At 58.3% G+C, this 12257-nt stretch overlaps 1 protein-coding gene across 2 annotated transcripts; it reads right to left on the minus strand.

Moving 5' to 3' along the window:
• Nucleotides 1–112: 112 nt before the first annotated feature.
• Nucleotides 113–7250, minus strand: LOC130859021 (DIS3-like exonuclease 2). Of its 2 annotated transcripts, XM_057746240.1 has the most exons (4): nt 7040–7250; nt 3248–3431; nt 2448–2534; nt 113–449 (listed from the first exon to the last, which is right to left on the minus strand). In XM_057746240.1, exons 2-4 carry the CDS (start codon nt 3413–3415, stop codon nt 132–134), a joined length of 573 nt encoding a protein of 190 aa, XP_057602223.1. In that variant the 5' UTR covers nt 3416–3431; nt 7040–7250; the 3' UTR covers nt 113–131. The 2 variants fall into 2 exon arrangements, with proteins under 2 accessions (XP_057602223.1, XP_057602221.1); XM_057746238.1 differs by lacking the exon at nt 7040–7250 and having other exon boundaries at nt 2448–2529; nt 3248–4182.
• Nucleotides 7251–12257: the final 5007 nt, after the last annotated feature.

The following is a 12257-nucleotide window of genomic DNA, read 5'->3' on the forward strand; positions in this document are numbered from 1 at the left end:
TGGTGCCCCTGGCCCGGGTCAGATAGGGCCTGGGAGGCCCACGCAGAGCTGAGGCCTCCCTGACGCCCAGCTTGGGAGGGCCGAGAAAGGGGGGCTGGCCACCATGAGGGCCCTTAAGCCCCAGCACATGCTCACAGAAGGAGTGATGCTGGGCACACGCTTTCCCGCTGCTTGGGCTGCCCACCCCTCTTGGCTTGTACAGTCGTGGCAGTATGGCCTCTGGCCGCCGGGCACCCACTCTGGAGATGGGTAGCCCTTAGCTGGGCACAGGCCGGCACTGCCCCCGTCTTGCACCCCTTACCCAGCGTGGTGGCCAGGAAGCGATGCACCAAGACATCAGCGAAGCGGCGGATGGGAGAGGTGAAGTGCGTGTACAGCAGCACGTTGAGGGCGTAGTGGCGGAACTGAGCCTGGTCCTGCAGCACTCCCGAGCAGAAGTACAGGGCCATCTGGGGAGGTGGGGCAGGTCTCAGAGCCTGGCCAGGCGGGATGGGGACTGGGTATGCTCTGCAAGGCTAGGAGACTCAGAGCCACCTTTCACCAGTCAAGTGAGGCAGCGGTTGGCTAGACTCCCAGCCTCAGCCCTTCTTGTCTCTGACAAACTGTTGTGAGACCAAGACCCAGAGGTGTGAGTTCAAAAGGCCCTCCTGTAGGGCAGGAGTTAGGGCTGTGGTCCAGGGAGAGATGCTGAGTTTCTCTAGGGGCCTAGCAAATAGCCCGGCCCACGTGGTGCAGCTGTGCTGAGAGCCTTGGCCACGGGCCCTGAAGCTGCTTGCCCTGCGCTCCCCGAGTTCTCAGGGTTGGGAATCCAGGACCTGCGGCTGCCTCGGAGCAAGTGGCCAGGTTCCTCGGCCCGGGCCTAAGTCACACCCTCGTGTGGTCACTCGCTCTCTCCCTTGCCACTCGCTCACACTCACACCCTCGCATTCTCACACCCTCACACCCTCCCGTGTCTTCAGCCAAACGGACAGCTGGCTCCGGTTACTCTGTGTACGTCCATCCAGGACGCAGCTGCTGGTGACCTGCTCGGCTACCCAACTCCACTTTCCTTCTAGCTCCCGCTGGGCCCTGGGTTACCTCTGGGCTAAGTTGCCGAGGGAGGTGAGAGCAGCCTCCTCGGTGAGGCCTTTGTTCTCAGAAGTGGCCCAGTTCCCCAGATGAGCTGGGGTGAGGAGGGCAGCAGGCCCCAGCTCTCCGGGCTGGCAAAGGGGTCTCTGAGCAGGACGGGATGGGTGGGGATTCAGACCTGGGACACAGACAGGGAACCAGGCACCCCGGTACTCTGGTCACTCCCTGACATCAGATCCCCGGGCAAGGGCTGGCTCTGAGGTCACTGGCAGGCAAGGCCTGGATAAGCTGGGTCTTTTTCAGTCTCCGGGTGACTCAGGAGAGGACTCCTTTTCTTGGAGCTCCAGGGCTGGGTTGGCCTTGGAGGTGGATGGCTTCCAGAGACTGGGGGCAGGGAATGGGGGCTCCACCGGTCCCGTATGTGGTGTCAAGCCCAGTGGTCAGAGGCATGGGTGGGTGCTTTACAGTGCTTGATGCAGGGCAGACATTGGTGACTGGGGGCAGGGTGAGGGCAGCCAGACCCAGGCGGACCTCATGGTCCCATTCCTGGCAGAGCCATGAGGTCTCAGAAAACAAGTCAGTTGTGACAAGCAGAGGTGATGGGGTTCTTGTGAACAGACTGAATCTGCCCAGTGACTGAACCCCTGAACAACAGTCTGTCACCACTCCCAGGCCAGGCTGAGGCCCACTGCTGGTCCCATGAGCATCCACAGCTCCTTCTGACCCGACAGTCCACTGGGGTGGTTCCTTCCCGAGATGCATGGCCCCATGGGGCTGAAGCTCGGCCTTGGAGGGCTGAAACCGGCTGCCAGAAGCAGGCTCGTTGTCTGCCTCCCCGGAGACCAGCCTGTCCTCCAGCTGCAGACACAGCCCCATGGCCTCATCTCCTCTCCCGACAGGCTGGGACAGGGAGATTTCACTGCCTGGGGTCCACAAGCCGCAGCAGGGGCTAAGGACCCTCTTCTGCACAGGCTGCTCCGGGAGACCGACACTCTCTTTCCCCTCCAGGGTCCCCATCTGCCCATGAGTTGCTGACCAGGCCCCATTTCCTTGCCCGAGCTGGTCTGTTCTGTGAGGTCTAGGCCCTGGGGTCTTGGGACATGCCCTGGGGTGGCTCCCCACCTACTGTCAGGAAATGGAGCCCCCGAGGCCTTGCAGGGGGAAAGCAGGGCTCAACTAACTGAGCCCCAGACAAGGGATCCTGGAGCAGGGTAGGCAGGCGAGTCTGAGAGGAGGTAGCAGATCAAGCTCAGGAGCCCAGGAACCACCTGTCCTGGGTGCTGTCTGGTCCCCAAAGCTCCCCTGAGGTTCTCCGAGTGCACAGAGGTCATGGGTGCTCTGGGGAGAAGAGGGAGGCTGGAGGACTGGCCCCCCCTTACCTGCATGGGCCGGGAGCACATGTTGGTGAGCACCTCCTTCCGGGCCAGTGAGTACTTGTCATCTCCAAATGTTTCGGTCAGACTTTTCTAGAAGCAACCCATGTGATGCACAGTCAAGCCTGGGGAGAGGCTCTGGGGCCCCGTCACCCGCTGATAGTCTGAGACCTGGCTCTGGGGAGGAAAGGGCACCAGAGGGGCCCAGCCCTGATCAGATGGCCACGGGTAAGGTGCAGGGGGCCGGCAGCCCCCAGCCTGTGTCCCACACTGGGCCTGCCTCGAGGGTCCTGGCTGGAGGTCAGTCCTTGCATGTCTAGCTGGCTGGCCTGGAGAGGCTGCTTTCCAGGAGTCTGACCTCAGACACCTCCCCGGCCACCCCAGGCTTGGAGTACAGATGGGGACAGTCTCCCTCCTGTGGGATCAAAGCTGAGGCCACGGACTACTGAGCCCCACGATGCTCAGCTCCAGGTGGTGAGCACTGGATACCCTGTACTATGAAAAACAGCCTCTGGCCTCCAATAATCCCAGTGCCCTACTGAAAGCCTCGGGGCCCGAGCCTGGCCCATCTCTGGCCATAGGACCCCAGTCCACAGTTGAGCCTTTAGGGGACTCCCTCGGTCTCTCTGCCAGGCCCTGTGAGTTGTAGGCCTTGTCCCCAGGGCCCCTCCTCTCCCTCAGAGGGGAGATCTGGCTGAAGGGTAATGGACCCTGCTGGGATGCACTGGCTGCTGAACCTGGCTTCCAGGCCTTCCTCCTCCTTCCCCAAGCAGGGCCTCCCCTGCCCCCATGCTCCCAGCACTCACGTTGAGGGCCCCTGCAGAGCTGAAGTCCATGGGCAACCCCATTTGGTCACAGAATTCCACGAGGTCACTGAGCATCTTGGTCTGGGGTGGGGGGTGCCGCCGCAGCAGGGCTCGCTCTGGGAAGGCGCGATGGATCCTGTGGGCCACGGCCATGTTGGCCAAGAGCATGAACTCCTCCACGAGCCTGCAGTGGGGAGGAACCACATTCTTTCTGCCTCTCTGCTGGCTGGCTCTCTTGCACCCTGTCTCAGCTTAAAGTTGCCCTCCTGGCATCCGATCTACTTTGTTCCTGCAAGTTGTTTCCTCCCTCATCTCTCTGCTCATGCCCCTCACTGCACAAAGCAGTCTGTACTCTTCTCTGCTGATGTGTCAGCTCACGCTCTGTGTCTCCTACTAGATGGGGGTCCTGGACAGCAGGGAGTGTGCCTGTTGTATTCCCCACTGTAGCCCCGGTGCTTGGGACCTCACCTGATGCAGAGAAGGTGTTCAGTAAAGATCTCTGCTGAGTGACTAAGCTTCCCAGAACACTGCGGGGGGCGGGGGAGGTGGGCATGTCCAGTTGTAAGAAAACACTGTGACTGGGCAGGCCATGAGAACCCAGAGGACTCTGCGAGGGGTGTGTAGAGGCAGGTGCGCAGGCCCAGGGCTCCCTGTTCCCAGGCGTACCTGGCTCCTTTTCCCTCCTGGAAAGATGAGGGTTTCTCAGGATGAACAGGAAAGTCACAGATGGCAAGAGGAAAGTCATGCATTTGGGGACAAGGCAAACATGCTGTTGGGGTGTTCAAACCAGAGAGAGTCACCCTTCTAGGAGTTAACCCTCTAGTTTTGCTTCACCTGAGTGATCAACAAGTATGAATGGATACGGTTCCAAACAGAAAAGACCAAAGCAGGCCAAGAGCCACAGGGAGGAGCAGGGACTGACGGGGGAGGGAACAAGTGTGCCAAAGTGCAGGAGTCGGGGTGGGGGCAGCGGGGTGGGGGGGGGTGAAGGAAGCTGGATCACAGCCCTGAGGTCAGCACCACCCTCAGCCCCAATCTGGGGCAGGAGGCCCATGTGCTGCTGTCCCGCCCAGGGCGCCCGCAGAGGACCAGTGGATCACACACGTGTACAAGAGCTCAAGGCTCCAGGAAGGGGCTCGGGTGTGAGCTGGTGGCCTGTGTGGGGAAAGCCTCCTTGCCCTGGGGAGACCCTCGGGCGCTTGCCCAGCATAGGGGCGAATTCCCAGCCTTTGATCTGAACCTCTAGGCTGCGTGTCAGGCATGTGCTTCTCCCACAGAGGCAGGAGAGGTCAGGGAGGAAGCTCTGGCAGGCCTGGCAGCAGCCGGAGGCCCGAGATGAATGTCCCCTTCTGGAGGTGTGGCTCGTGCTTGGGGTTAGCCTCGTCCCCTCCCCAAGCTCTTGGGAAGAAACAGCCAACAAAGGGGACAGAGCGTGAGCGGGCAGAGCCCTGTCTCCCCCAGCCTTGGCCTCCACGCTGAGGGGTGGCTCTGGTCTGCCAGGCTGTCCCCTGAGCACATCTGCCTCCCTGCAAAGCCCTCCCTATGAGAAGAAAAAAGAGCTGTGGAATGCCCCAGGGCAGGCAACACCAGGGCCAGGCCTGGACCTTGGGAGGAGGCCCACCTATTCCCTGCACTCCTAGCCCTTCATTGGTGGGTACCATGCTGGGCTGGCCCCCAGCCCACCACCCACTGTGGGGCAAGACTTGGGTGAAGGACTGCAAGCGTCAGGTCTCAGCAGCCCTTCTGCCTTGCAGGAGGCCTGCGTGTGGAATGAGTTGTTTCACTGCCCTCTGGGTTGCAGCAATAGTCTTTTAAGCAGCCATCCTGCCTCCCACCCCACAATCTGTCCTTGAGCACATCACTTCTTGTTGAAAACCCTTGAGTTCACGCACTTGAACCCAACCACCAAATCTCCTGAGGTGAGGCCTGAATCCTGGCTCCAGCATGTTCTTGCTGTAGGACCCTGAACAAGTTACCAACCTTTTCTGATCCATGTTCTTGAACATAGAAAAAGAATAACAATAGCATTGCTTTGCAGAGTGGCTGTGAAAACCAACAGGATTAAAACATGTTTCAAGGGCAGACCTTATGCCCGGTGTGACATCAGTCTCAAGGCACGGAGGTGCTGGGAATTCCCTGGCGGTCTAGTGCTTAGGACCGAGCACTTTCACTGCCAAGGGGCCTGGGTCCAATCTCTGGTCGTTGGGGAACTAAGATCCCACAAGCCGTGTGGCAGGGCCAAAACAAACAAACAAAAACCAACCAAACAAAAAAAACCCCCAAAACAAAACAAAACAACAACAACAAAAACAAACACAGGTTCTTTCCTCTCTCTACCTTCCACACTAAATGGTCAGCAGTGGGGTCTCCCCGTGATGTCCTGTGATCTCCATCCCTGCCATTTGTCACCCGCCTTTGACCTTTCAACGTCTTCCCTGAAGGCCACCTCCATCCTTCCTGAGTACTTATTGCCGGACTAGCCACTTGGCAACATGGGTCACCTTGTCTAGGGCCACCTGTGTCACACTCTAGAACCATTTAACTCTTCACATTTGGTTTTCATATTTAGATCTTGTCAACTCAAGACAAGATCTCTCTCAAGTTCTGCTAGATCAATGTCTGACCTGATGTCCTGTCTGCTGCTGCTCAGACCCCAGGGCACCCATCCCCCAAATGCTTCAGAGGCACCATGCATTCGTTTGTTTCCCACTCAGCCCACGATTGCGTGCCAGGCGGTTCCAGACGGCCTCCCCATGCAGTCCCAGCGCCACTGTGGGCCGGGGGCGCACAGGCTGCGCCTCGGAGCCCTGTGGTCTCCAGTTCAGCTGCAGGCTGGGGTGAGGAGGGAGCACCTGTGACCCTGGGGCTGACTCTGGGCTGCGTTTCACCAGCGTGGCCAGCAGGGGGCAGCATGGCCCCACAGCAGGGCTGCGGAAGCTCAGGCTGGGGCAGGCAAGCAGCCGGGCAGGGCTGGGGGGCTCCAGCCTGTGCCCCCACCCCCGCCGCTCCCACCCCCGCCCCTCCGCTCAAAGGAACGAAATGTCTGGGGAGCCTCCTAATTAGCAGCTCCTAATCAGGCTGCTTCTCCAGCGACCCCACTACTCGTCCTCCCTGGACCCCCAGAACAGTCCCACGCGTTGCCTGAGGCCGGTGACAGAGAAACAAGTGCGCTCTTGGTAACCTTGCGAAGAAAGTCTGGCGAAGCTTTGGTCCTGGGGCTGACCTTGGACAGGTCCCTTGGTGCCTCTGGGCGCGCCACACCCCTCCGTGTCTCAGCCCCTCCCTCAGGAGAGGAGGTGGGAGTTAAGGGGGCCGCCTGCGGAAGGCCCTCCAAGACAACTCAGAGACGCCGTCTGTTCCTCCCAGAACAGCGTCAGTGTCACCGAACGCGGAGGCGGCCCAGCCGTGAGCCCGATCTCTGGGTGCTGCCACAGCTTATTCGTGGTCTAGCATAGCTTCAGGGACCACTTCCCCACGACCCGCCCCTCAAGCCCCTCTTATACCCCCAGGGGGAGAGGGAGGGGGAGAGAAAATGCACACGTGTGAAGAAGAGAAAGTAAAAGCGGGGCCCAGAGCCCGAGCTGCTCCAGCCCTGGGGTGGCTGGGAAGGCACAGGACAGACGGTGCAGGTCCCTGTGCAGCCTGGGAACTGGAGGCCAAGGGAAAGGCCAGCGGCCAGCAGCCAGATTCCAATGAGCTCAGGATTCACCGTCAGAACCAGGGCCGAGCCCCCGGAAGGGGCACTGGGCTGGCCAGTACTGCGGCGTGGGTGGTGGGTGTCACTGCTCTCACCTGGGCCAGCGAAGGGGCCCCTCTTCCAGGGCTCCACGGGTCCCACTCAGGGGACAGTTCCTGCACAGGCCAGCAAGGGGCACCCAGCATCTTCCTTCCACAGGCCCTGGGACGTGGCAGGAGCAGCTTAGACCCCAGGAACTTCTGGGCAGGAAAGAACCTTACTTTATGAGCTGCAGGCCGGTGGCCCAAGGTCCAGGGGTCTCTGGGCTCCCATTTGCGGTGTTTTTCCTTGGCCAAAGCCAGCTCAGGGGCTGAGGGCTTCACTCAGTCAGGGAGAGGCAACAGCGCTCTGAGGCAAGGCGGGCTGATTAGAAGAGGAGCTCCCACAGCGGACCCGTCACTAAGCACCTCTTCACTCTGATCTCCTCCCGCCTCTGAGGGGTACAGCTGCATGCCCAGGCCTGCAGCCAGAGCTCCGACGATGCTCCAAGCTGTCCTAGTGGTTAGGATGTCCTCAGAGAGCAAACTGCACATACTGGGGTCTGAAACCCACGTGGGGATGGAGCCCTGACACTGCCCTGGCCTCAGACGTGCTCCCTGGTCTGGGCACCTGCTCTGATCATAACCCCTCCCCCGCCCCAGCATGGCACAGGCAGGAGATCAACCCCCGCAGTGGGGGGTGGGGGAGGGGGTGCTGGATCTCAGCGACTGCCTGACAACTGCTCTAAACAGGGCTCAGGATTGGCCTCCAGCCAGGATCACCTTCCAGAGTGCAAGCTAAATCCTCAGAGCTGGGGCCTTGGTCTCAGGCCTGGCATCTGCTGAGCACCTGGAGCTGTGTCACCAGGGGCCTGTGACCCTGGAGGGCTGGGGCAGGCTCTGCAGTGACAGACAGAGGAATGGCTAGTGGGGGCCGTGCCAGGATGTAGGTTCGGCAGACCTCACTCCGCAGCATCCCACCTACCTGTGCTCTGGGCCTCCAGGTGCTGGAGGGGAAGCCTGCTCGTTCCAGGGGGGAGGTGAGCAAGCCTAGAGGCCTCAGAGTCCCTCACCTGCTATGGCATTTGGCAGGTAAAGGCCCCAAGCAACCTACACACAAGTACACACATACCTCGCGCAGCAGAGATGCCTTGTCTAGAATGGTGTTTGCCAAAGTGTCTTAAGGTTACTTAAGAAAAAGGTACAGGGAATTCCCTGGCAGTCCAGTGGTTAGGACTCTGTGCTTTCACTGCCAAGGGCCGAGGGTGCAGATTCAATCCCTGGTTGGGGAGCTAACAGCCTACAAGTCACATGGCATGGCCAAAAGAAACAAAGAAAAGAAAAGAAAGAGGTATAAACATATATGAAATGCTAGGGCCCTGTTTCATGTGATTTTTTTTTATTATAGGGCATCCCTTTGCCTTTAAGATGCTGACATGTATCAGGAGTTGATGAGAAGGAGCTACTGGGATGCGGCATTTACTGCTCACTGATGGTTGAATCTGTCTGTGTCACATCTTAAAGGACAATATTTGGGACAGGCCATGCTACCTGGTAGGGCTCAGACAGTGGCTGAATGAGAAATAGGCTAAATGCCGCTCTAGAGGAAGGCTGCCCATCCCCGTCCATGAAGGAACTGGGTGTGTCTGTGGCCACAGAAGGGCCTCTGGTTGGGTGGGTGGGCATGTCCTATGTGTGCTCTCACCTGTCCTGACCCACCTCCTTCCTTACTGCAGGTGCACAGCCCAGGGCAACGGGAGAGGAGGAGAAGTTGGTGGTTACCAGCTCAGCAGCTTGCCTTGAGTCCCAGCTCTGCCACTCACTAGCTGTGTGATTTCAGATACATTTCTTAACCTCTCCCAATCTTAATTTATTTACCTGAAAAAATATGCATGCAATAGACAAGTGCCTGGTCTTTTTTTTTTTTAAAGATTTATTTTTATTTATTTATTTTAGCCACACTGGGTCTTAGCTGCGGCATGCAGGATCTTTTAGTTGCAGCATGCAGGCTTCTTAGTTGTGGCATGTGGACTCTTACTTGTGGCATGTGGGATCTAGTTCCCCGACCAGGGATCGAACCCGGGCCCCCTGCATTGGGAGCATGGAGTCTTATCCACTGGACCAGCAGAGAAGTCCCTACAAGTGCCTGGTCTTCAATAACTATTACATTAATATTACACATACTGAGGCTGTGACTGGCCTGGGTGCTCCAACCCTAGGATGCAGGCCGAACACAGCAAGAACCTAGAGGCTTCTGGCCACAAAGCCATCACCTCGGTCCAGGCCTATATCTCTTAGCAACCGGCCTCCTACTTCTAGCCACTCCCTGCTGTTTCAGTCTTCACACCCAGAGAGATGCTTTCTTTCTCTAAGGCAAATCTGCTCACGCTCTTCGCCTGCCTGAAGCCCTTGAGAGGCGACCACCGTCCTAGGACACTTCCGCCTCCTGATAAAACAAGGCTTTCCAGCCCACCTTCTGTCATGTGCCCAGGGTCACCGCTCCCTTCTCCCAGTCCCCCTACCCCTCACGTTCCAGTCATATTGAATTCTTTTTTTACAAAAATACTTATTTATTATTTATTTGGCTGCGTCAGGTCTTCGTCGCGGCACACGGGATCTTTGTTGTGGCATGGGGACATTTTTTGTTGTGCTGTGAGGGCTTCTCTCCAGGTGTGGCGTGCGGCCTCCAGAGCACGCGGGCTTAGCTGCCCTGCAGCATGTGGCGGTCTTAGTTTCCCGACCAGGGATCAAACCCGCGTCCCCTGTATTGGAAGGCAGAGTCTTCACCACTGGACCCCCAGGGAGGACCCCATATTGAATTCTTGGGGCTCTTTCTTGCTGCTGTCCCTTTGCACTGTTGTTCCCTCAGCCTGGAATCCTAGACCATTCTCCTCCCATCTCTTTCTCAGATGTCCCTTCCTCTGGAGAGGCAGCATGAGGTTCCCACCTCGCTCCTATGTGCTTACCCGCGCACCATTTCTGTCCCATCCCAGCACGTAGCCCACACTGCTGTGAGCACCTGTTTGATCCCAGGCTGTATGTATCTCCCCTCCCCGCCCTGTGCCGCCTGCCCTGGGCCCGGTGCGGGGGTCTGTACAGGGTAGATGCTCAATACATCCGTGCACGATGCAGGAGTCCCAGGATGGGGCACGCTCAGGAGTCGAGAGGACCGGGTCCCTGCCACAGCGTTCCTTTTCTGCAAGGGCACACAGCCCTCACGCGTGTACTTCTTTTTTTTGTCCCTCACTTTTTCATGTATACTTCTGACCCCTAACACCTGCTGCGAGAGGCTGCTGAAAACATAAAGCTCTGCCTAAGAAAAGAGCTCTACTGACATCCTTCCCGAGCACTGAGAAAGCAGCTACAGCCTCCGCTGCTCTTTGCCCATCCCCTGAGTCTACAGAGCACCAGCCCCCACTTACAGAAAGCTGCTGGCATTTGTCACTGTAACCAACCCGTCTACAGCCATTCATTTGTTTGTTCACTTACCCTCAAACATTTTTGGAGCGGCTGCGGTGGGTCAGTGCAGGGAGAGAGGGGAAGAGGCATCCATTAAGCACCTGTGACAGAGGACAGGCGACAGGCTAGGTGTGGCCCCTGAAATCCTCCTGCAGCCTGGGAGGTGCTTCCACCCCTTTCGGAAGTGTGGGAAGCTTAAGGTGCGAAAAGGAAAGGTGGTCCGGCCCACGTCCCACGGCTCTGGAGCCAGCAGCTGGCATTCACCACCAGTCTGTGGGACCTCGAGGCCCTGCTGCCTCTGCCATGTCCCAGGCACTACTGCCACCAGGAAGCCCTGGCCTGCCCTCCAGGCGCCCCCAGCCTCGGGGCAGGGGGGGATACACCCACGAATGGAATGTAAGACCAAGAGACAGCCAAGAGCAGGGAAATACGTTATGTGAAAGGGATGTGAAAGGGATGACACAGTAAAAGTGGGGAGGAGGGAAAAAAAGCCTCAGACATGTTTGGAAAATAGGGACTCAAGGGAAGAGGGAAGAGGGCTGCCAGGCGAGGGCGGGGCAGGGACGGCCTTCAGGGGCCTGGGGAGCCAGACTCCCGGATGGGGTCTTCACAGGGGAGCTGGGGGAGGCTGCTGAATGAGGACGGCCATGGAAGAGAAGAGCAGGGTGGCGGGGAAGCACTGGGACCAGAGGCCCGGAGCCGTCAGGGGGAGGCTGCAGAGTCTGAGGGTTTGCAGGCAGCAGGCGGAGGCGACAGGAAAGAGCGGCGCAGGCCCGAGGACAGAGCTGCAGGCCAGGTGAGGCTCCGGCAGTGGGCGAGAAGGTCACGGGCACAGAGGCGCAGAGGGGGAGGGTGCTCAGAGGGGGACAAGGTGGCCCAGAAGTCCGAGTGGCGTGAGAGGAGAGGCCGAGGTCCAGCTGGGCAGTTGTCCACTGTGCAGACCCTGTGCTGAGGAGGAAGGGGGCCTTGGAGAGGGCCGCTGGACGTGGCACGTAGGAGCCTGTGGCCATGGCTGTGAGGGTGGGGAAGCTGAGTCAGAAAACCAGAGATTCAAGGGTGAGGGAGGTGGTCAGGCGTCGGGCCCCTCTCAATACATCTGTTGGCGAGAGAGGCAATAGTTTGAAGAGAGAGTGAGGAGGACCTCTGTACTACTTTATTTCTTCTTTTTTCTCCTGTACTGTTTTCTGATTGCTGTTTTAAGTTTCCAAAAGATCTGAGTATGTTTTCAGAAGCAAAGAAGCTAATGGAAAAAGACCCGAGGATAAGATTCTTAATCAGTTGGTCTTAAGATAGGGACATTATCAGACCTAATTACTTAGGCCCTTTAAAAGCAGTTCCTTTGGTTGGAGGATGAAGGAAGTCAAACTGAAAGTATGACAAGAATTCAATGTGAGGGAGATTTTCCGTGGTGACTTGGAGTGGAGGGGCCACAAGGTAGGGGACGCAGTGGCCTCTAGAAGCTGAGAGCGGCCCCTGGGTGATAGCCGGCGAAGAAGGGACACCTTGATTCTCCAGCTGAAGGAACAGATTCTACACCAGTGAGCTGGGAAGAGGAGCCCGTGCCTCACTGGGAGCCCAGCCCCAGCGGACCCCTGCGAGGCCCTGGGCAGAGAATCCAGCCAAGCTGTGCCTGGACTTCTGACCTACAGAAATGGAGACAATAAATTCCGTTGTTTTAAGTTGCTACATTTGGGGACTTCCCTGGTGGTCCAGTGGGTTAGACTGAGTGTCCCCAGTGCAGGGGTCCTGGGTTTGATCCCTGGTCGGGAAACTAGATCCCGCATGCATGCCGCAACTAAAAAGCCTGCATGCCGCAACTAAGAAGTATGCTGTGACT

This window comes from Hippopotamus amphibius, chromosome 8, assembly GCF_030028045.1.
Source record: "Hippopotamus amphibius kiboko isolate mHipAmp2 chromosome 8, mHipAmp2.hap2, whole genome shotgun sequence".
NCBI classification, from domain to species: Eukaryota; Metazoa; Chordata; class Mammalia; order Artiodactyla; family Hippopotamidae; genus Hippopotamus; species Hippopotamus amphibius.